The 26,174-nt window shown below is 29.6% G+C and overlaps 2 protein-coding genes across 3 annotated transcripts in view; both read left to right on the top strand.

Annotated features, from left to right (window-relative positions):
- Positions 1-143: 143 nt before the first annotated feature.
- On the top strand, positions 144-7,193 carry LOC109595536 (cysteine-rich protein 1). 2 transcript variants are annotated; one of them, XM_020010912.2, is made up of 2 exons: positions 144-289; positions 6,879-7,193. In XM_020010912.2, the coding sequence occupies exons 1-2, from the start codon at positions 253-255 to the stop codon at positions 7,073-7,075; spliced, it is 234 nt and encodes a 77-aa protein (XP_019866471.1). In that variant the 5' UTR covers positions 144-252; the 3' UTR covers positions 7,076-7,193. The 2 variants fall into 2 exon arrangements, with proteins under 2 accessions (XP_019866471.1, XP_019866470.1); XM_020010911.2 differs by lacking the exon at positions 144-289 and adding an exon at positions 2,219-2,382.
- A 13,335-nt stretch (positions 7,194-20,528) lies between these two features.
- LOC109595558 (protein pangolin, isoforms A/H/I/S) overlaps positions 20,529-26,174 on the top strand; it is a 141,080-nt gene continuing 135,434 nt past the window's right edge. The window contains 2 exon segments of the mRNA XM_020010942.2: positions 20,529-21,139; positions 23,459-23,528. Of these exon segments, the coding sequence (XP_019866501.2) occupies positions 20,987-21,139; positions 23,459-23,528 (223 nt within the window). The 5' untranslated portion in view covers positions 20,529-20,986.

Here is a 26,174-nt window from a genome sequence, read left to right as displayed (position 1 = left end):
AGTAAGTCACTCTTAATAAATTAAAGAAACATTTTATTCTGCTACATATTGTAGCTGGATAATTGAATAATAAAAATTGAACCTGTGTAAATTGATTACACCGCTGTCATTTTTTGCACACGGAATTTTTCTGTGTATTTAGAAGTGATGTCAGCGTTATCACAAATTACGATAACGTTATTGATGAATACGTGGTAAAATTCTGAACTGCAACAATGGTTTTAGTTTTATAACGTCGCCTAATAAGTAATCATGAAGTGTCCCAAGTGTCAGAAGGAAGTTTACTTTGGTAAGAAAAATTTTATTTATTTAATATCCGCTACATTTGTTGTAGTTATAAATAAATATTTATAAACATAATAATAATTAATAAAAAAATTATATAATTATAAATAATACTAAAAATAGTTAACTACAAGAAAATTACTATAAATAATACAACAATTCTACATCATAAGTAAATTAAACACACGAGATGAAATTAAATTAATAGTAGAACAGCTTGGAACTCCCAAAAATATTCGGATAATTTTTTTTTAAATAAATTATGTAAAGATGTAAACGTACAAATGAAGTAATTTACTACTACCATGAGATTCACAAACTTCCAAACGTACTTTACTTTTTAAAGCAGTGTGATTTCAAATTAAGTTGGTAACATTTCACATATCTTATGGGGTTCCCAATCTGTTATTTATTAAATTAGATGCATAAAAATTTTGATCAAATTTAAACACATATAAATATATATAATTTATTATATTTATTGACTTAATTACAAATTTAATAGTAGTAAAACAATAACACTAATTGTCGGCAATATTTTATTATTGCCATAATAAATATGAGTGTATGTACCAGTATGCTATAAATAAATGCTATGTATACATGTGTACATGTATATTTTGCGTTTTATCATAAGTTATTTATTTTATAATATCAACAATACTCTTATATTAATATGGTTTAGGTCTTATCTAAATTAATTAATTAATTATTATGATTAACTTATGTCCAAAATATTTTTATTAGAGTAGCTTTATTAGTTGTATTAATATATTTTATTTAAAATGTAAAATGTGGGTCATCACAGAAATAGCACTTTTGAAAAATATATATTAAAAAATATATAAATTAAAAAATTTATACATAATTTTAAACAAAACTGTTAATATATATTTTGTTGGATACCCTTTGATTGTTATACTAATCTGTAAAGGGCAAAAAATTAATGAAATATCGACAATGGTACTTTGAGATTAAATTATTCAATTAATAACCACAATTCGTCTAAATTTTATGCTTCTTTATGTTTCAAAGTTCAGTTTTTGAAGTGTATTTGAGTTCCAAACTTTTATTAAGAGGACGATGAATGTATTTTTATCATATCCTCATGATCTTGTTCTATTAATCATCAGTTCAAAGTACACTTAACCAAAACTCTGGAGGATAATTAATATATTTTTGTGCAAATTTTTAGTCTTGTTCAAATATTATTTTTTGAGGTTTTTTCTTTACTGAAATATGTTCTCGCAAGTATTAGACCCAAGTAATTCATTTTTGATTTACCTAGAGGACAAGAAAGGATGTCGTTTACTGATTTTTCCAATTTGCCTTTCATAAAAAGGTATTTTTTGTTAAGACATTTTCTTACTGCATTTTCAATTAAGTGTGTTATTTCATATTTGTTAATGTGTTAATATTTTAAAACATTTTTCGGAACCATCAAGTTATTATTACATAATACTATAAATCTTACTAAGAATAATTTTTTACAATTAAGAGTATTGTATTTGAATTTACAGTTTCTTTGGCCAACTATCATAAATAAAACTATTTGCATTTAAAGTAATATCTCTGATGTTTATTAGATGTGTAACAAAAAACATATACAAAAAAGATATAAAATGTTGATATACATTTTTATACTGATTGAACAAAGTTTGATTTAATTCATTTTAAGAAAAAAAAAAGTTTTGAACTTTTGAAGACCAACAGCAGTTAAATATTGAGGACATTACATATGTAAAAAATAGATTAATTATGATAGCACGATTATTACTGGTTCATTTAACTGTTTAACAATACTTATTTGTTGAAAAAATTATCCCGATAATTAAAAGTAGGACACCAATAATAAAGAAGTGAAGTCTTGTTATTTGGACGCTCACCCGTATATGTATCGTACGATTAGCAAACGTCCGCTGCAACGGACTTGTGTACCGGTATCAACGGCACGATAATTTGTTAAAAAGTCCACTCTGTACCTTCACTTGAGTTAGTCAAGTTGGTACCGTCGTTGAGTACGTCGAAACATCGAAGAGTGCCTCAGGATAAGCAACATGCCGAATTGCCCCAAGTGCGAGAAACCCGTTTATTTTGGTATGTGTGTCGGTTCTTTGTTTTTCTTTGGTCAAAGGGCGTCATTATTATCGTAATAATTTATATTTTATTATTGGTTTTATCAAAAATTGAATATATATGCAGAATATATGTTTATTTTTGGTTTTATTCTGATTTTATACTTTGTTTTTCTTCGTAATTTATTCCTATGATTATACAATAATATTCAAGTATCACGCTTAAACCACCTGGTGAATTTGAATTAATTTAAGTTTAATAATTAATGAAAATATAGAATTTTAGAAGACATCTTTACATATTTAGTAATTACTAATATTTTAAATATTGTTTAGTACTTTACTTCTCGATTAGGTTAGGTTTTATTATTTAATATTAAAAAAGTAATATTATGTTATTGAACCAATTGTGTTAAACTACGTCTTTTATTTTTAAGTACAAGAGAATATATTAATCTTCAATAATTAAGAATTCATACATTTATTATTAATAAACCAATCATGTCTCATAAACTTTAACGGTTCATCCAACAAATCTAATACATAATTAATGTACTGTAGCACCAGTGACATAATTCTTTTTCGAAAATGTTTAGTTACACTTCCTTCCGGAGGCCAAATAAAATAATACTGAACAGAAAACTACAAACAATCGAAGTATACCAACTGAAAGCTAATTATCCCATTAAACAATTTGCACAATATAAAATAACATGATTATTCAATTAACTTTCAATTATTTCGTAACATATGCAAACTTTTTAAGTGAATAAAACAGTGAAACCATTTTAACTGTTTGTAATCATTACTAAATAATTTATTTCGCAGAAAATTCAAGTATTAATTAAAAATACATATGTAATTGAATTAAACTCGATATGTTATGATAACAATATACAACAAATCAACACATTAAAAGTTAATTTTAAACATATTACTTACAAATAAATATTTTGATTAAACAGCACAGTGTACGAACATATATTTTTCAGTGTTTTCTGTTTGTGTATATATTTATTTTTTAATACATTACGTATTTTCAGCCTTTCAAGTCTATTGAGAAATTAAACGGTTAATTAAAAATATAAATGCACCAATGAATGTTACAAATTCATATTGATGTGCGTTCAATCATATGAGTACATCAGAAAACTGTGTAATTTTTCTGCAGTGGTAACTTTCCGGCTGATCAGATAAACGGATAAATTAATATTAAACCCGTTGGACGATATATAAATAAGAACATTTTAGCTTTAAACCCTCAGTTGTGCAATGAATGTTATCTGTAATCAAATATTAAACGTAAACGATGTTTTAAAATAATGTGAATCTTTTGGTGCGTAAAAGTTTTTGATATAAATAAATCGTTTTAAAAAATATTTATCTGTGCATTTAAAGTATTTTATAAATATTTATAAGCACATTACAAAAGTACGTAATTTATACGACGAATTCGAAATGAAAAATAAGATCTAAAACGTGACTTTATTGAAGTTTACAGGTCACATGTCTCAGATACAAAATTAACAATGATTTCATGCATAAAATGTCGAATTTTATTTGTCTCTCCGTATTCGCCAACAATTTTATCTGATTATTTATTATTTTAAATTACAAAATTATGTTGAATCTTATCTAATTGCTGTTGGAATTATTTTTATCAGATAAACTTAACTAAAACACAATCATGTTTTGTCCAATTTACCGCCACAACTTATAAAATAATTAAAACAAGAAATGTGAGAGGCACAACAACACGACAATTCAGTTAACGCCAGTCTGCATAAAGCTGCAGTGTCTAAAAATTAGAGCGGCGCTTTCATTGCGGGACGTTGGTTAAAATGAAAAACGTTCTGATTATGTCCTGTGTAATTACGACGACGTGTCTTTTTCAGCGATTTGTGCGTGAAATTAGCTACACACATATGGGCCCCCGTCTCTATCATTAGCTAATTACCCTTTAATCAACGTGCCCAGACAACTGTGATCTGAAGGCAAACACGGTCGTGTCGTACTTTTAAATTTCCTTATCGCCGAAAACAATTTGAAAAACTATTTCGGGTGTGCACTATCGCATTTAAAATGTGTACGTGTCTACAAAAAAAAAAAAAATTTCAAGGAATATTCGATTTTTAGCAACACCCTGTAGTCGATCACATTAACAAACAAGTTAAAATTTGTAACATGCATGTGGGAGTAATTGGGAGGATGTGGCAACTAAGGTGGCTGATATGATTAAATTAACTGACATACGTATTTCCCATTTCAAAATACTCTTTTATCGTTCGAACAATTAACAGGACAGTTTCGATGTTGTTTAACAGTGGTTTGGGTTACGTTAAATTCTAATTCAAATGATGATCTAATGTTTAATTATGTATACGTCCCAGTCAAATATATAATTGAGTAATTCAACCAGAATATTGAGTACGCTCTTAAATCGAGAGTGTGAATAAATAAAGTTTCTATTAAACATTTTAATTAATTGATACCAATAATTACAAATAAAGGCATTGATGGTGATAAATTAACACAGTTATTAAAAATTACTTAAGATTAAAATATTGAAATCAATTTACGAAATATTTTAGGAAATATTGTGTAAAAATATTTATTTATTTTTTTTATGTATATAAATACAAACATATTTTCTAGAGAATCGTAAAAATATATTAGTGTATTGCAAAAGTTTTCACATACATAAACATGTATCAGTTGGTGATAGGAAATGCATCTACAATATTATACGGGTTATATTTATGTAAAAATATTCGTGTCGACATTATTATTTACTTTAAGAGATATTCATGCATGAGTTTCTAAATATGTTGAAATTGAAGCAATTTTTTAATTATTTCTTCTCCATGTCCAGAACATATATTAAAATCTCAGTAACATGGAATACTGGTGAGTTTTTTAACCTCTATATTGTTATATGATATTTAAAATTAATATTATTTTAAAAACTTTAAGCAAAATTTGTCTTTTATTTTATTCCATTATAATTTACACCCAAACACTATGCAAGTTTCTGTGAGTTGTTTACAAAATCATTTAGTAAAGCCAAACTTAGGAGTGGTCCAAGATCTTTTTTTTTTGTTTGGCTGAGTCACCTAACATTTACTTTCAACCATGTGTGATTTATAACTGGTTTGAAATTTACCATTTTGTAAATCGATGATATAATTTGTAAACATAGATCATATTTTGTTTCCTTTCGTTTTCAAGCATTCTTGAACGTATATATGTAAATTTCCTCTTGAATATTAATATAATAATATAACGGCGATTTGTTAAAATGTCACACAAACGTGTCTAAATATGTTTGATTGTTATTCATAACAGCATGTTTCAATATTACATTCTAGGAAATTAATTATTCGATGGAAATTTGCATTGAAATTCTTCATTCACCAAACGATTGTCATCTAATATGCTAATTAATATCAGTAATATTATTTATAAAATATTTGCCCCAGAGAAACTTCACTTATCGGTGTGTAATAAAGCAATCTTGGTATTTACCTCAATTTATTAATACAATGGATTCAGTAAGTCCATAGCAAATAATAATATTTGTATAATGTTGTGTGTGATATTTTTATATTGATAATTTGTAATCTACGTCTAGAAATAATAATTTAAATACAGTTGGCATAATAATAAATTTATATCAGCTTTATAACATACAGATGACGGAAGAAAAAAAATTGAGTTTTGAAACTGAAGAAAATATCAACCTCAGATTTTGCCATCTCTTCAAAATTATTTACAAGAAATTGGACAATGACAAAAATAAAAGTCACATGGAGAACATTTTGAAGCTTCTTCAAGTCTCTAATCTTGGTCATGAAGAAGCTGAACAACTTTTCAGTTTACTAAATATCGTCTTTGAGTAAGTTTTTCATGAAAAATTTAATTTATAGTAGGCAGTTGTATTGACAAGCAGTCCTCTACACAGTTACCAAAATCTCTCTTGGTTTAAAATACTTTTTATCTTCAGCTTCGACACATTGTCCTGACCGACGAGAATTGTCATAAACAAAAGGTTCATTTACATTGTGTGCAGTGAGAATTGGTAATTGGCAAATGTTTAATTTGGTTATCTACATTTAATTTGTGTGAAGTCTCTTTGTTAAACTTCAACAATGCAGTTTAATATCTGATCTATTGTCAAACATGCGAAATGTTGCTTAATTTTTTCGTTAGTACAGGTTTTAGAACGGCCTTGACGTTGTTCATCTTTAATACATCCATTGTCACTATTACACAGATTTACTAGAATTGTTCGACTTCATCATATACATCATCTTCTCCAAACTCATTACGAATTCAACATGCCACTCCTGTTGTTTTAAGCTAATTTTAAAACTAATTTTGCACTTGTCTACATAATTTTAAACAGAAAAAATAAATATAATACGGATAAAACTAAATTTTTTCTATATTTTTCAAACTTCATAAATTATGAGTAAAGTTACGTTTGGCCCTCGAATAATCTTGTGAATCATTTTTCAGCCGAGAGAAAAACATCTCTGGGCAAAGACTGGCACGCGGCCTGTCTGCGCTGTGCCAAATGCAACAAGACCCTTACACCTGGAATGCACGCCGAACACGATGAAAAACCCTACTGCAACCAACCCTGCTATGCCGCACTTTTCGGACCCGGTGGCTATGGACGTGGCGGCGCCGAGAGCTACGTCTACAAGAAGTAATGTTTAGGAAGCTACTTCACGCATACCATTAACTAAGTATTAATCAAGTACAAACATGTAATTCATTCCAATCATCCAGATTAATTGTTTTGGAAATAAATAATTATTTAATAGTGTACGAGTTTGTTTTATTGACGCGTTGTGTCCTGTAATGTAATCTGATTAATGAAGTAATGCGGAATTGGACCGAGATCAATTGAAGTTGTATATTGATTTGTAGACGTTACGATGTGGGTACTCAAGTGAATTTTTTATCAAAGAGCTTTTGCCCAGAAATAGGAATGCAAAGGCAAATCAATTATGTAAAAATATATTCATTTTGGATGTGTATTCAAAAAAAAATAAAAAACAACATTGTATTTTTAAAAATAATTGACTTTAATGTCCACGATATTTTGTTTTGTTATATGATTTAAGCGACAGATTCACATAGATTAATTAATAATAAAAGCTTAGTAGAATTAGATTTTTCTAGTTTTGTAAATTTATAGTTATTGTCCTATTATTAATTAATCATACTGATAATAATTATATACAGTGTGGCCCATTAAAAAGCGGACCACCTCCATAAAATTTGTATTTTTTTGTCCGATTATGACAAACATTTTTTTCAATTGTAAAGCATAAAAATGTGTACTTATGGACAAAATTTTTCTGCCCTAAAACCAACAAGTACAATAATTTTTTGGGCTTGAAAGTTGAAGAAATCATACTAGCAAATTTTTTATATCAAATCTATCTACACTATTGGATTAAGCATCCCCTAAAATGGGTATATACCAAATTCTTTAAAGAAATTATGCATACTCATAATTCTAATTACTAATAGTTTTAATACCCAAATTTTAATTACTTCTATCAATTCACTGTTCTATTCAATGCACTTTCTCTATTGAAATTGGGTAATTTCCCGATGTGATTAATTCTTCCGCTACAAAAATTTGAGTTTTAAGAATTTTAATATAAGTATAGTTTAATTACTATAATATTCCAATATTGTTAAAAATATTATAATTTGTGCTTCTTTTTAACAGTTTAATCCAAAGACTACTTAATTAAAAAAATAAATTCATAAGAAGAATACGATTTTTAATTATATATAACAAAGTATTACAGATTATTTTGACAATAATATATTTAAAAACAAATGTAATATGTTGAATTTGTTGAAATTGAAATTATCATATAACAAATATTTACATTGAACTTGCAAAGGTTCGAGAAAAAAACGCAAAAAATTATTCTTAGTTAATTTGTTTATATACCATAGTTTAATATTATGTTATGTTATAAATATGTGTATAAAAATAAATTAATAATAAATTTATCTAGAGAAAATAATTTAACAAAAGTGCGCAAGATTTGAAGATCAAGTAAACTGAGTTGCCTAACTACGGGCCTGTAACCCAAAATAAGAATAATATATTGCATATATTTATTTTAAATTGTATGACATGGTTTAAAAGTATATAAAGAAATACAGTTTAATAATTTAGAACAGTTTTTCAAAATTTCAGGCATCTTCAAGAATAGTATAATCTGTATGTGGAATTTTAATATTTTTAAGATTAATTTTATTATTTTTTCTAGAAAACCTTTTAAACCACTTTAGAAGTGATATTTGTATAATTCATGTCGCTAAACACACTAAATAAATTATTATTTATTTATTTATTTATTTCAATATTCTTTACAAGGAAACCATTTTCAATTATTGGTGGATGCTTATTAAATCCAAGGATGATTATTTGAATAAGATTTGAGATAAGACTTGATCGAATGAATTATGTGGAAATCAATAGTAATAAATTTACGAACGATGTTAGTTGCAATTATTTTTTGAATCGACAACCTGTATTGTTAACATCTAATTTAGAAACATGTATTTGCTACTACTGTATTACAACAGTAATATAACCATTCCCAGCACTTATCACTTCTTCTCGTTTTAATAGAGGAAAAACATCAGTTTTCACAGCATCTATCGCAATCAAGTGACGCATCTACAATTACTGTAAGTATATTGGTAGCAGCATGTCTTTTTCAATTCGCTGAATGAGTGATAAACAAGTGAATGCCGGTAATTATAGAAAATAAATGTACAGATTGGTCAGTTTTTGCGGGTGTCTCAGTAAGCTTTGTCGGTGGACACGTGACATTCAGAGATGTACGTGACCGGAATATAATCGGGAACACCATGGTCTGTATGTATTCTGGACCTCCACCGTTCTTGATGTAGATGTTTTTTCATTTACAATGTGTAACTGTCGTATTGCTTTTGAGCAATACAATAAGGATTCAAAAATTGATAACTACACACATATATGTTTATGAATGTCCAAGTGATTTCTGTAAATTTTACCATTATTTATTTTAGTAATCATTTGCTGATCAAAAATTAAGTTTGAATGAAATGAATGAGATTTAATTTGTTACATTTCAATTTTTGATTGAGGACGTAAACGTTTTAGGTATTTGGAAATAATAAGTGTTTTTAACGTTGTACTTTCTTTAAAATAACTTTTATTCAACAAAGTAATCCCCATTATAATCGAAATTTTTTATTAACGTTTTACAACCAAATTTTTATCACGATTTTTTTTTGAGAATTGAACCGTTTATTACATAAAAAATTGATCTGTGGTATTATGTCTCTTTATCTTTAATTAGTCTTTAGATGAAAATACATTTTTTGCTTACAACTGACGAGACGAGGCAAATTTGCAGGAATTACAGCATTTAAAAACACCACTTTTAAACCAAAATGTAATGTATACAAAACAAACATTGTATTTAACAATACCCTTAATAGTTAGAATTTATTCTTAGTAGAATTTATATTATTTTATTAAATAAATTCACTTTCAGTGAAAAGAAAAATAATAGTTAACATCAAACATCAAGTTCAAAATATTGTTGATATGGCTAAACACTGATGATGCTTCCGAAAAATAGTTTACTATGCGTATTAACAAATATGAAAGAATACACTTAATACAATAAGAAAATGTCTTAACAAAAACAAAATCTTTTATGGATAAATTGGAAAAATCAGTAAACATCTTTTTTTGTCCTTTAGGTAAATAAAAAATGAATTATTTAGGTCATACAATTTCAGTATCTCTAGTAGAAGAATCAGACTATTTGCTAACGATAATTTACCCTTTACATGGATTTTTATACATGATAATGATAAGAAGCATGCATCCAAAGTTGTCCAAAGTTGGTTTAAAGATAAAAATATTAAAATTCTCAACTGGTCAGGGACATGTAATATCAATTAAAATACCAAAAAGCAACAAATTTAGATGAATTGTGGTTATTGATTGAATAATCGTAAAATTTAATTTCTAACGACCATTTCCGATATTTCATTTACCCTTGGCCTCACCCTTTTCAGGAGGTTATATCTAACAAAGAGTACCCAACAATAAATTTGTTTCAATTTTTCGAAAGTGTGCTATTTCTGTGACAAGCCACATTTCACATTTAAAGTTTAATTTAAGTAGAAAATATTTTGATATAGGTACAAAGTAAATAATGGGAGAAGAAAAGAAATATTTTGATTGCATTTAATTTATATGTGAGTTTGGTAATTAATGTTGTGTGTTAATTCTGTGGCTACCACTGTACACTTTAATTAATATTATGTAAAAAATTATTCAAATGAATCACAAAACTCAAAAAGTTAATTACTTTTTTCTGTTGCTAATACCAAAGTATAAATGAATCAACTACAAGAAATTACATCTTTTGTTTTAAGAACAAATAGGTACCAGCGACAAAGTTTTTTTCTAAAACTAACAATACAGCTACTGTCCGTTCAAAAAATCAACAACCACCCAAAAGAAATTTCGACTATGACAGGTAAAATTATTGATGGGAGTTGTTAGCACATCTTGTTGTTTTTTAGTAATTCGGTTCTGTGGTGTTAAATACGTGCATGATTACAAATAAAGGCTGGTAGTTAGTCTGGTATGTAAATATTTGCCCAGAGAGGTAGAATCGCGCTCAAAAGGTGCACAAGAAACTAGAAATCAGAGGCGTCGACTCAAAGAACCTGCTCATTTATAAAACTACTTTTACACATTACTCTAATCAATATATAAATATTAATTTTTGTTTTTATTAACGTTACATAAACATGATTCAGTCCAATCATTACGACAAGATTCAATTATTTTCGTTTATTATTCACATAATTCAGTATTTAAACATTTTTAAAATAATCAATTATAAATAGAAACTTTTGACAATAAACGGGAGTCATTTTTACTTTAATGTGCAAAAGGAAAACAATATTTATTAAAAACACATAAACTATAATTAATATATTTTCAATTATTTATTTTAATTATCTATCTGCTTTTAGTAATCTATATTTATGTTAAAAAAATTATGAAGAGAATATTTGTGGTTCAACTTCAACCAACTTTGTTGTTTAATTTTGGATACATTGGGGTACCATTTTTCATTTCAAAAGTGTATCACTTTTAAGGTTAGGTTAGGTTTGATTAGGTTAGGTTAGGTTAGGTTAGGTTAGGTTAGAAATAGCAATAGTATAAATAAATGGCACGTTTGAGAAACAAATCAGAGTGCAAATTGACTGGTATTTTTGTTCATAATGTTGCAGTGTAACTTCAACCTACTTTTGTTTATTCGATCTTGTATAAACTTTTATTTTTTAATATATACCTCAAGTAAATAGCAATAATATAAGTAAATGGCACGTTTGAGAAACAAATTAATGTATAAATTAACTTCGGTATTTTTGTTAATAATGTTGCAGTATAAGTCCAACCAACTTTTGTTCAACTTCAACCAACTTTGTTGTTTAATTTTGGATACATTGGGGTACCATTTTTCATTTCGTAAGTGTATCGTTCTTAAAGTTAGGTTATCCTAGGTTAGAAAGAGCGATAATATAAATAAATGGTACGTTTGAGATACAAATTAGTGTATACATTAAGTTTGGTATTTTTGTTAATAATGTTGCAGTATAACTCCAACCAACTTTTATGTGTTCGATTTTGTATAATTGTTTAATTTTGGATACATACCTCAAGCAAAACGTGTTTTAATTTTCATTTCGTAAGTGTGTCGTTTTTAAGGTTAGGTTAGGTTATGTTACGTTAGAAATGGCGATAATATAAATAAATGGTAGTTGCAGTATAACTCCAACCAACTTTTGTGGGTTGTTTAATTTTGGCTAAATACCTCAAGCAAAACGTGTTTTATTTTTCATTTCATAAGTGCATCGTTTTTAAGGTTAGATTAACTTAGGTTAGAAATAGCAATAAATGGCACGTTTGAGAAACAAATCAGTGTGTAAATTGAGTCTGGCATTTTTGTTAACAATGTTGCAGTATAATTATAATTACTAACACAAAACGTTACAAACACAATTTAATTTGATAACGTACTTCTTGTATAACGTAGAAAAACCACCTTAATCATTTCGAATTCGATTGCCGGTATGAAATGAGTATTTTCTTCGGTAGATTTATGGCAGGCAATTTACTATGTCTAATTAAATTGGTTGTAATAGCACTAGTTATGAATAAGAAATTACTGTTTAATTGTAAGTGATTTGCAAAAAGTAATTACTTTTTAATTTATAGAATAATTTATCGATATGGCAGGAACACACCTAAAGATTGCGCCGCTCCGTGAGAGACAAGGCGCTAAACTAAATTGCACCACCCCGTTCAGTAATTTATTATTGTTTTTAGTAACTTTGTCTTGCTCCAACACAATTTCATGCAGCTCCTGGGCACATGACAACCCGTTCCCTGTTATTAGCGCACATCAGGCCACAACCTATTTAAATATTATTTTAATTTTGATAAATTGTCGGTAATTTACTCACCTGTATTGGGTTAAATCTTGTAGATCGATCCAAATTACTTGCAACATTTTTAACGACCCGATGGAATTTGCATGTTTTCATAATTTTGGAATTGTTCACGGTAAAATTATTAAATTAATTATTGTGTGTATTATTATATATTAATAATAGGTAAATCTCTTTTGGATTTTGTATTAATTAATTGATTTATCATTGATTTAGCTTATGATATTACAAATTTTAGTTCCAAAACCGTGTTAAGACAATTACTGGGCATTTGGTTAAAATTAGCGGTGCAAGTCGTATAGAAGTGACGTGCCGCCAATGCGGACGATTTCGTGCAAAGTCCCAAGAGGACCAAGCTCCGGCGTGGCGAAGAGATTCGAACACGGCAAGCCAGTTTGGCGGTGTTGTGCTTCCCAGAGCGGCTCTGAATGGGTAGGTAGACCGAACGAGGTGACATAATAAGCCGGAGACGGGACGATCAGTCCGCATCGGGCCAGAACGAGACGGATGCCTCCCGTCGAATTCCATCCGCCAGTTCTATCTTGTTAAGTCATCTCGGCTCGCGACGATTGAGGAGCTCGCCACTCACAGCCGAACATTGCCGGATCTTGCGTCGCTATACTAAGTTTGAAACAATACCTCACGATAATTAACACAAATAAATGTTTTTTATCAAATATATATTAAATACTTAAATATGCTGAGTGAAATAGAACACATAGATTTAAAGTTGAAGGAGACTTCTCCACTCACTAGAATTGTTGGAGAGCGTGATCTGAAGAAGATCAAAACTGCTTCGTAAGAATTTTAGATCTACAAGATTTCTCAGTGACCACTCCTACAAATTTCAACTATTGATTTACAGAAGAAGGCTTTTTACCATGACAATTTGCTGACCGTTTATGATGTCAGAAGACATTGTTTAGAAAGGTAGATTTCGAAATACTGGAGTTATGGTTTACGATGACAGTAGGTATAGTACTTGTCATCAACGTAATTTGACCTGCCTTGTACATCTAGGAAATTGTATAACCTCATTTGCTGCCTTCAATCCAGTTTCCCAACATAATAATGCCTGACCTCATACTCCGAGGGTAACTTAAGAGTGTTTCCATTCTAATGTAAATTGCTAGGACACATCATAGACAAAGGACTTAATTTATCCCTGTCTTCACAGGATGAACTCCACCACCTTATTAGACTAACGCTAAGGCGAAGCAATGAGTGTCTGGATTATCATGGAGTTCCAAACCATTATTTGATTAAAGATGATATTGTTTAAGTGTATAACAAAAATAATAACCACTTTGATGTATGCGTTCTATTTTCTGTGTCACTGACATAATGAGTTTATAATTATTTTTTTGTTTTAAGTTGTTCTGTAACCAGTCAATTATTTCTGAACACAATAATAATATACTTTGAAACTTACTTACCTTAAGACTGGAATTCTTGGTCAATTATCTCAATTCTACTTAATTACTTTACAGTAGCAAAATTAATAATTTTGCAGCACCGAGTTTACCACCTAATCCGTTTCGAATCAGTGATCAGTGGGATTTATTCATTTTTAACATGGCAACAAAGCACACTTTACGCTCACTATGCATGTAATCGTAAAATGCTCACATAAATATTTCTAAGAGAAGTGGATACTTTCAGAAGCGATGTTAATTATATCAAATGTGATTTTAGTCTTATTATTAAAAATATCTACGGTATTTTCTTGCTTATTTTCTCATATTTATTATGCTGTTACTGTTCCATTGTGCAAATATTTCTTATTTCAAATACGCTCATTGTTCAAGCTTCTTGTTAAAAACATAAAAGGCACCAAGTACCAATTGGACGAAAATTGTAAGAAAACCGTCTGGACGTTTGGCATTATAACTTTCGAGTATCGAAACGGGACGAGTTTATTTGTGATCCGTCAGAGATTTGCTAGCGCAAAAAATTAATTTTACGCTTTGGTAAATCACAAAAGTTTGTTTGCAGACAGCTTCACGAAGGGTCGTGGTGGTACCGGAACAGGTAGGTGCGTTGCATTTCAATAATTGTTTTCTGAGTAATTCTAGACTTTCGTGGGGCGCTTCGTATTTCGGGAGTCATTCAAAAGGGGTTGGGAAAAGGAAAATAGCGGAACTGGATAATTTATTACTTAATGTTGGCTATTTTAGGGTGAGGGTTTCTTGGAATTTTATTCGTGTTGATACCGAATTCTTAAACGTTGTTAATTAAAATTTGTTTCATATTTTACTTATATAGTGGTTCATGTATGACACGTTCAACTTCGCCAAGGGATTGTTGCTATTAAAAAATAATTTTTTAGCGTTTTAGGCTAAAGCTTTTAACTCTACTTGGTCCAAAAATTAATACTAATATAGATATAAATTATCGAAAATTCATTTAAATTGCACGACTTACAGAACTCCTGTTGATTTAAAGGAGTATTTTTGAATTTAATTACCTTTTTCACAATATTTATCTAAGACAAACAATTCTTAATTTAATCTAGATTCAGAGAATTAAACATTCTTTTTTTTCTAGTGTATTTTTTATCATTATTTTTGAATTTAATATCTATCCTTTTAACTATATTTATCATGAATACAAAAACTAATAGTAATCTGGATATATAGTATCAAAAATCCATTTAATTCAGTTTTTCTACATTAATTACATCAATTTTTATTGATTTTAACTACATTTATCTAAGTAAAAAATTAATATTAACCTAGACATACATGTTATGTGTACTTATTAATATAGTTTTTCAACATTATCTTCTATCAGATTTAATTACAATATTAATTGGTATTGGTCAATTTATCTTGTATTCTTTTAACTACCATATATTTACTTTACTCAAAAAAAAATAATAGATATTTAGAATTTTTCAGCATTATTTTCCACAAAATTTAATTTATATTGGGTTCATGATTACAGCTGAACATAACTTCTGTCTTTATAACTATATGTAAGTTAGATTAATAGACGAATTAATAGAAATTTGAATACAGGATATTAAATGTTATTTTATATTCCATTCGAGTTTGTGAACATTATGTTCCACAAGTGTTAATGTTTTAAAATTTTTCCTATTAACTATATTTATCTTAGACAAATAGTTTTTTAACATTATTTTCCGCAATAATTAATTTTCATAGAGTCTTGAGTTGTCTTTCTAACTATATGTATGTTAGAAACAAAAATTAAAAGACATAGGAATCAGAACTGTATTTACATCAATTTTTCAGTATAATTTTTCACTTGATATTGCTGAATTTAACTTATGTTTCTTTAATGCCATTTATCTTCATCAAAAATTCACAGAAAATTGGATAGAGATTATTAAAAGTTACTTTATATTCCATTCGAATAGTTTGAACATTATTTTATTGTTAATTTTTACTGATGTACAGGGTTATTGTATTAACTATATTTGTCTAAGATAAATAGATTTTTAGCATTATTTTCCACCAGAAAGATACAGGGTATTAAAAATTCATTTATATTCGATTTTTTCAGCATTATTTATAACAAAAATTAATTTTCATTGGTGTGTTAAATACAGAAATAGATATATATATGACTGATATAGAATATCAAAATTCTGCTTATATTAATATATATTTTACGCATTATTTTCTACTACACTTACTATACACAATGTTAAATGTATAGTTTAATTTATCTTATATTATTTTAACTACAATTATCTTACTAAATAAATTAATAAAAATTTAATGTACATTCATATCATAATAGATTTTTATTTTTTATAAATTTTTGCTACTGTTAAATACCTTTCCAACTATATTTATTTTGAGTATAAAAATTAATAATAATGTAGATGTAGAGTAAAAAAAATTGCATTTATATTAATATAGTCTTTTATCATTATTTTTTACCAGATTTACACAATATTAATTGTATTTCAGAATTTATGTTATATCATTTTAACTATATTTATCTTAGATATATAATCTAATTGATATCTGGATATAGGATATTAATAATTTATTTAAATTAGTATATATTATAGTAAAGTAAATTTTTACAAATGAATTTCTTAATTTAACATTTATTAAGATTTTTAAAATAAGTCAATTAACAATTAATAATAATTAATTTATCAGAATCTTTAACAAAATTTAATAATCGTAAAAGATTACTATTTTTAATGAGAAGATAAAAATGTTAATCTATGCAGACACTTTTTTAGAATATCTTATAACTAGTTAAAAATCTACCAAATAACGATAACCCAGGTAGCTAAGCCACTACATAGCATTTTTTTATGTTTACATTAGGGGCATCTATTTGAGAAACACCCTCTTTAATTTTAGACCGTTATGGCAGGTATAAACGCAATATTTGTAACATCATACATCAGGTGTATGCACATATGTTAGAAATTTACTTTAAAAATACCAAACAAGAATGAATTAAGTCATTGTCACTAATAAATTGTAGTTTATATTTAAAAAAAATGTAATTCTTATTTTATAAATCACATCAAAGATTTCGACGGTCATCATTTAATTTAATTTATCTATTTATTTAAAAAAAGTGTTCAGCTGATACGTACGTATTTTTCAATTACAATGTTTCTTACAGTTCCTAATCTATTTCGGAATTACAAAATCACATGCAGCGATAAAAACCACAACAAACAACATTGAATGCGCCACAAACCTTGCACCATAATTCAGATGGAATATATCAAATCGAGCATTTACGATTCTCGGAATTGCATCGCCTTTTATTGTATTAAGCCCATAATCCCTGCGTGCAACAAGTTAAGAGTCAACCATAAAGACCGGAGATAAACCTGCTCGGTAATGTCTTTCGATGACCCTGGTCGTTTGCCGCCCTTCTGAGAAAGCCCACCCCCATTTACACGCCATTATATGTTTGCACAGGGTGCACTGCCAAACAAATCATCTAAACAATGATGCACCATGACTCCAAACATCCATGTAACGGACACTTTTGTCGCTACGGTGCATGACTGAGATTTAAGTCGCACAACTGACACATTTACCTATACATTCACCACTAGCATAATAATTTAATCTGATGGATAATATTGTTTGTACAATAAAAACATAACATGATTAACAACTGAAAATATTTGAAATAGTTTTAATACTTGAAAGGTTATTTTATGATAATTATTTTAATAAATTAAAATTATGCATAAGACGTAAAAATTAATACGTGTAATACCAATTAAGCCATGATAATTAAATTAAGGAATTTAAAGCCATTAAATCCATGTTAGAGTCGATAACAACAATTTATATTAATTCTATTTCCGGTTATATCTTTTTTCTGTCTGGTTTACATTACATAGTATTACATACTTATAAATATTTGTGTGGCTCCGAAATATTTATTTACTATATCATATAAATTCTTACGTCACTGCTTTGGGATGTAGTGTGGATTACAGTGAACTCTTATCTCGGATGTTTTATCTGTAATGTTTGAAATTTTAAATGTTTAAACTTATGATAACATGAGTATTTCGTAAAATTAATCAAACATTTCTGAAGAACGGTATACAAACAATTTTTTTTAATTAATTTAATTTAATTTAATTAACATTAAACGGTTTGAAAAGTGTTGTTCAAATAATGTCATTTTGATAAAACTATAAATTAATTTGCAAATTATAGCATAAAATGAGAAAAATGATAATTGGATTACACTGCACAAAAATTTTCACTAAACAAACACTGAAACAATTACAAATATAAATACACGTTTACAAAATAATAATTATAAGCCACGTTTTATTATAAATATACATGTTTCTGAAATATACTTTTTTTAATCTAATGTAAATTTTAATAATTTAATTGTTATGAATTATAATTTATTAAATGTAGTTGTACGTTTGTAATTCTTACTAAATATATCTGCTACTACTTTTATGTACAGATTACATTATCGGAATGCTGTATAAAGAATAAATAAATTCTTGTCTTACATAATACACATATAAATCCAATTTACTACCTAATTCAGAAGAAACGGAAATTCCAGAGAAGTTCGTTAGTTATTGACGAAACCATTTGTTACAATCGAAGCCAGTAACTTTTACGGTTCCTAGGATACTTACCAATTTTTTTGCCAACTCGAATATGTTTGTAATTTGGTACTAAATTTAGAATAATTATGAAATGTATCAAGTGGACGAATTAGTATCTTCAAGAACTGATGTAAAAAAGTATAGAACATAGAAGGTAAATCAAAGAAAACTTCTCTCTTTTGATGTTTATTGACTTCTATTCAACCAAATTGAAGTTGTAGGGATTAAAATGTTTTAATCTTTAACCATTTTGATTTAAGAGATACTTCAAGAAGAACGAAAATAAATATTGTCGAGAAATATAATTAAATATCTTAAATGCACATTTAGTTAGTAAATTGGAAAGAAATATAGATTTTAGTGCTTAGTGGTGTTAGGCCTTTTAGCGACAATATTTTTCATTTTTTTCTGCATCTATTTGATTAGTAGGTATTACAGAGGTCCTTTCATGACTAGTCTCGATAAGTAAGTATTTTTTGATTTTTATTAAATTTATATGAACAAAAATATTTTTCACCTTAAATGTTACTTAACAATCTAAATGAATGCATTTTTTTGTTATTTTAAGATTACTTTCTTTTGTAGATTGACTTCTATTCAACCAAATTGAAGTCAAACGTTTTAAAACGGTTTTAATGTTTTACCATTTTGTTTTACGAGATACCTCAAGAAGAAATTGACGAAAAATAGATATATTGCCGAGAATTTAATAAAATTTCTTACCAATAATTGGTAAATTAGAAAGAAAATATTTTTTTTTGAGAGGCCAATAGTGTTAGGACTCCTAGTAACAATATTTAAAATATTTTCCATATTTTTCTACACCGATTCAACTAGTATACTTTTTAATAACAATAATAATAGAATATTATTATATATTATGGTGTTGAGGTGTTTTTTTGATTTTTATTATATTTACATGAAGAAGAATATTTTTAACCTTAAATATTAAAGATGTTCAGAGTGTTAAAAAAAGTAAATTATTATTTGACAAGAGGCACGTGCCCCTTAGATCCCACCGCCACTGGCAGCGTGAAATGTGAACGCAGAGAAAATCGTAGTTGCGACGTGCATTAACGGAAACAGTAATGTTAATATAAACAAGGAAATCATTGAACGGTGCGCGACATTGATGAATATGATTTGGATATAAGGAGGCGAAATAGTAATTACCGGATAGAGGTCAAGGACATGGGCGCACCAGCGAGAGGCACAGCATAAAGATGAATCTTAAACGCTTGTTATCCGACGACGATGTCGGTTCATCAGTGCGACCGAGGTCCATGATTACGATTATAAACAACAACAGCAACGAGAGCATCAGCATCATCGGCAGCAGCGGCAGCAACAACGACGTCGTACAATCGGGCAACCGGCGTAGTCGATAAATTAGTAAAATAAATGTCTGGAGGAGAAATTAATCACATACGTAATGATGTAGCGGGAGAGCCGCATAGCCGAGTGGATGTGTCTCGGTCGTGGAGGGTCGTGCGCAGTCGTGCGGCTGCCATTACTGCGAGCCGCCTCGGCGGATCAAAGCGACCGTTGATTGGTCGGGTCCGACAGAGAGCGGCGGTGCGCGATTGCCCGTTCTCGCAGCGCCAGTCAGTGTTTAGGCAAGGAACGCCGCTGAGGGTAGTTGCACGTGCTTCGTGCCTTGTTGTTTGTGTTCCGTCGACGTCCCATCACGACATCAGCGAGCTGTCAGTGCGAACGCCGGCCGCCGGGTTGACAACACCACCACCGTCCGTCCGTCTTTGTAAACCGTGCTCGTCTCAGTGATTCTCCTCTCTTCGTCGAGTCCGCTCTTTATTTTCATTTTTTTTCTCTCATTGCGAATACGCGCGAATGACACGATGTCGGTGTTGCTGTGCATGGGAAGCGTTTGTTTTTGCCGATAGTGCTATGTGGAAATAAGCAGGCTGGAATGCCGCTGTGTCGCGTTTGTGAGTAAACCATGCCACACGTCTCGTCTAGTGGCGGAGATGATCTCGGCAGCACCGATGAGGTTAAGGTGTTCAAGGACGAGGGTGACGGGGAGGACGAAAAGAGGTCCTCTGAAAACCTCACCGAGGAGAAGAGCAGCCTTATCGACCTCACTGAATCTGAGGTACACTTCCAACCCACAAATCCCAACTTGTCTCATTATTAATATTACCATTGTTATTATTGTTGTTGTTGTTGTTGTTGTTGTTACCATTGGCCGTCGTCTGCTTACGTTTCCTTTTTTCGTTTGTCCGTTGCCTCTCTTGTTCACGGCATCTCAGTATTTCACGTCCAACCGACCCACGAATGCCGACGCATCCATATCTCCCATCTAAGCAGGGCCGGATTATTTTAATCAGGCACTCGGAACCCTCAATTTACTCTCATTTACATTCTACCGTATACTTTAAACGAAATAATGCGTCAACTTCAAAATTACCAATAAATTAACGACGCATAAATTAGACGAAAGGCCTTTTAGACTATTTCTTGCTGCGCCTGGTTAAACAGATGGAAAACATTAAACTATGTTTGACTCCCAACAACACAATACAGATAACAATTTAATGTCAATAAGATTGCCGTAAACATGTGTTATGTATCTCAGTTTTCTCCAACTTAATGCAAAGGTTGCAACCTTAAACCCATTGTTACAGTATATTAGTTGCTTTGATAAACTTCTTGGAAACCAATTAAGTTTTTAGCACGTCGGAAGTTACATGTGTAATTGTTAATACTGCTGTGAGTAACCGCTTAAATGTATAATAGTTGGTTACACTTCTGAGCCTGTGTAGTACATGTCTGAATTAGCATGTAATTTTTGCTTTAAATTCCTCCTGTACCAGTTTAACAAAACCAACAAGTTAAATTAATATAAAAAGCAAATGTGTAAGTACCAATTGGGACTATACAATTTCTAGTTAAGTCTATCTTTTTAGAAGTAAAAGAAATTTTGATTAGAAGAATTTGGGATAAAAATAAGTTGTAGGATAAAGATTTCTTTGGTTTCCTTCATGTTTTTAGTTTTTAAATTATGATGATGATTTCAAAATACAGGAAAAATTATCAAAATTAAAAATACCTCTAAAATATCAACATAATATTTCTGGAAATTATTTTATGGGTTTTAAACATTTAAAATTTGACACAAAACTTGAATGAACATCAATTTTATTACTAAAAATTAACTAAAGAAGATTCACTTCATATTTTGCAATAAAACGCAGAACAGCATAACTGTGTTAAGTATTTACCCTCGGTGGTTCGATGAATTTTGCATTTGCTCTTGAAACGATTAAGTTACGCGGATCAGTCTAGGCTGTGTGTGTATTTTTAAACTGCACGTGCGTTTTATGTTTTTCAAGCTCCGGAGGATTTAATAAACGTCATTTATCACGACTGCAAAAATGTTTGCCACTAACTGCTAAAATTCCGAAATCCAATTTCGACAAAAACTAATTTGATAGTCGCTGGCAAAACCTGCTACCTTTAAATAACATTAATGTTTTCCACTTTCACATTTTTTTTATTATTATTTCGTAGCCAGCCTTATAAAACCTAATTGTCAATAAATCATCAGAAAATGTCTTAAGCTGCACGTTAAGGCCTCCAAAAAGTTACCTACGCAGCATTTTTAAATTATACGCTTAGTCTGGTCGAGCATTTTAAAGAAGTGACAGGTAAAGGGCCTTCCAGGAATTATAATTATGCCGTAGTGTATAATCATTTTCACCTAAACAAATATTTGGTAAATCCTCACTTAACAATGCTAGTTTGTTTAAATTTTTTTGTTAAGTAGCCAACGATTTTGTTGTAAAATAAAATTGTTATTTAACCCGCCGTGGAAGTGGGAGTATTTTGCATATTAACAACCATATTTCTTTAAAACATTTTGCATGTACCGTGCACATTTTTTCGTTAGAACATAATGTTACTTGTACAATTTGTTTAGCAAATTCGTACGCATATACATAAATATCTAATTTAATATACATAAACGGACCATTAACATAAATTTAAATGTTTTCGAGATCAAAGACTTGCTTTGTGCTTCTTCTGGTTTATTTATGTACGCATCACGGGCGACGCTCATCTCGTGTAACAACATTCAAAATTCGCGAATCCAATTTTTCCAGCCAAACGGCAAATCGCCCGGTTGTGCGCGAGTAAATTTTTATAATAACTTTTTCTACTTAAGAGGGTTATTAATATGGAAATTGTGTTCACTCTTTTGTTGCACTTTTACGACCACTTCGGGTGCGTACGAAAAACATCCTCCAGACGTTATTTGAATAATCCGCCGTGAAGAAGGGACGGGCGTTGTTTAACAAACCACCACAGGTTGCTGCCGATTTGTATCCGAACGGAGAAAACTGAGTCCGCCGTTTTTGATTTATCCAACTAAAATGTTAAACGTGCAGTTCTAATTGTTTTTGTTTTCCAGGAAAAATCCGGCAGCAATTACAGCAATTCCCACAAAAATGCTCAACGACCAGATCACAGTCCAGTCTTCGGTAAGTGTTTTTAAGGCGGCCGTTCGACAATTAGAACGTACCGATTTTGTCACCCGGCCACATTTACTTTCTAAGTTGAAGCGTTCAAATAACAATTAACATAATTAAAACGTTAATAAATAATTCATTAAGACCGTCGAACGAAAATATCTTGAACCATATTTTTATGACGCCGGACAATAGAAATTTAAATAACATTCCCAAACTTGTAGCAAGAATTTTTGAAAACAACATTCTTTACATCCCGAGTGACATTTGAATTTTGTTAATAACTGTTTTTATTTTATTTTTTGTTTCTCTCGTCGGCCGTCTACCATTGAATTATTGTGCGAGGCGATTCCGATGAGGTAATTTTTTGCAATTTTCCCCTGCCGAGATGCAGATGGAGCGGTGTATCATTAAGTCCGATCCGTTCTTGTAATGTGGGTATCATTTGGGTATGTCACGAGCAACGTGATAAAACAAATTACGAAAGTGCGCAGACCTTACCATTACCGATTATGGCGAGATGCTTCTCACATAATATTTAAACGAGTCTGCGTCGGACTAGTCTGGATCTTACCGCTGAGCAAACACGAAATGTTGAAAAACTCGGTGGTTGAAACTGTGCAATTTACCATTGTGGAAGTCAGAAAATTGCATTTTGATGATAATTACCAGGCGCCGGGAGTGGAAGCGCGATATTAAATTGTTGTCTCGGGGGCTTCGTTCCGATCTAATTTGTGATTTTGCAAGTTGTTTGCCTTACGTGCTAATTGTGATTATTCATCTCGATTTTTTCGGTTTCAACTTCACCGCACTTGATTTGCTCATTCACGTCAGCATTGGAGTACAACGGACATTTCATAACTGAAAGCTTTGACAACTCAAACATAACATTTGACACTAAATTCTCGATGGTCGAATTTTTAGCCCTTCAATTGAGTCTGATGATTATCTGTGTTGAGCATTTAAGTTATGATTTATTTTTATATTTTTTGAAAAAATTTGTAAAAGAATTTTGGTAAATAAACAAAACATTGAAATTTCATATAGTCGACAAATTTTGATGTAAAGTATATTTGAGTTCTGTTCAGCCAAATTAAAGTTATAGAGTTTTATCTTTTTTTAAAGTTTAACGTGTTTCCACCACTTTATTTTAAGAGATATGACAAGAAAATTATAAAAAAACTTAACAAATGCTCTCAATATAAATAATCAAGTATTTTAAATGGATCTTTAATTAGTAAAAAAAAAAAATTGATTTTTCTGGTAAGTCAGTTAAGCTCCATTTCAGTCATCTTAAAATCTCAAAAGTATATTCCATGTTTATTTCAATTCCATTTTTATTAGTAATATATTTTTTTCACTACTTATTCGATTAGTAATCTTGAAAAATTGATGTTTTTTCGTAATATGAGTTCGACTGAGTTACAAATTATACAAATTTACGAAAAACTTTATTTTCTGTTCGTTGTAAATGTTAATAATTGACACACAAGTATAAAATAAATATGTTAAAATAAAAATAAATTGCACATAAAGTAAATAATGTATAAATTTCACAGTACAATATAAAAATTAACAAATAACACATTCCCCATTATTTATGTTTCAAAGGAATTTTCTAAAACAAAAATACCAACACATCGAATGTTAAACATGTTTTATAAAATATTATAAAATGGGATTCAGTTATATAGTTAAGATTCACAACACAGTTATATCTTATAAATGTTAATAGTAAAATTCAAATTAAGGTTATACAGTGTAGCCCATTTTAAAAAGGGGACATCCTCATAATATTTGCATTTTTCGTCCGATTTTGACTTACTGAGTGATTTTTTGGACAGGAAAATTGAAGAAAATAAAATTATTGTTGTGGCTTATAATTTAGGAAGCTCGCAAAAAGTTATAAGCGAACAGTTTTTTACATCAAAAGAAGTGGCACCAAAAAAGATTAAATAGAAATAAAAAACAAAATGGATCGTTTTGTGTATCGTAACATATTAGAAGATGTCATGCTACCCGACTGTGAATGGGAAATGTTAAAATTCATATTTCAACATGACTATGACCCCAAACACTGCCAAGCTTATTAATGAATGGCTTGCTCAACAAAAAATTAATGTCCTGAAGTGGCCAGCTCATTCTGCCGATCTTAATCTAAAAGAAAACTTGTGGGAGATTGTGGATAAGAGGATTAGACCGAATATCATCACAAATAAAGCAAATTTGTTTGAACAAATCAGAAAAGTTTGGAACAATATATATAGTTGAGGAAATAATTTCCAATCTGTGATGTGACGATGTTATAGCCAATAAGGGATACTGGACTAAATATTTTGAAACAAAAATCAGTCTTTAGTAGTATATATTGTTTAGTATTTAAAAAAAAAGAAGTCGCGCTAATTATGTCTGATACTGTATATTATATTGGTTTTTGTTTTGTGCCAAAAAGTGTGACATTTAGTGAATAAAAATTGACATAAAATACTAATTTATGAGTATGTCCTACTTTCAAATGGGACACACTGTATGTGTAGACTGCAGAATTAATAATACACTCGGCAGTGATTCAATTAAACAAATCAAGCAAAAAATTGTCTCAATGGAAGGACCTCAATTAGCGCTAAAATAACACAGAGTACACGTATGAGTCCGGTC

The sequence above is a fragment of the Aethina tumida genome, chromosome 2, assembly GCF_024364675.1.
Source record: "Aethina tumida isolate Nest 87 chromosome 2, icAetTumi1.1, whole genome shotgun sequence".
In the NCBI taxonomy this organism is placed as follows: Eukaryota; Metazoa; Arthropoda; class Insecta; order Coleoptera; family Nitidulidae; genus Aethina; species Aethina tumida.
Note: the sequence above shows the minus strand (reverse complement) of the source record. Positions and strands in the feature narration are given on the sequence as shown.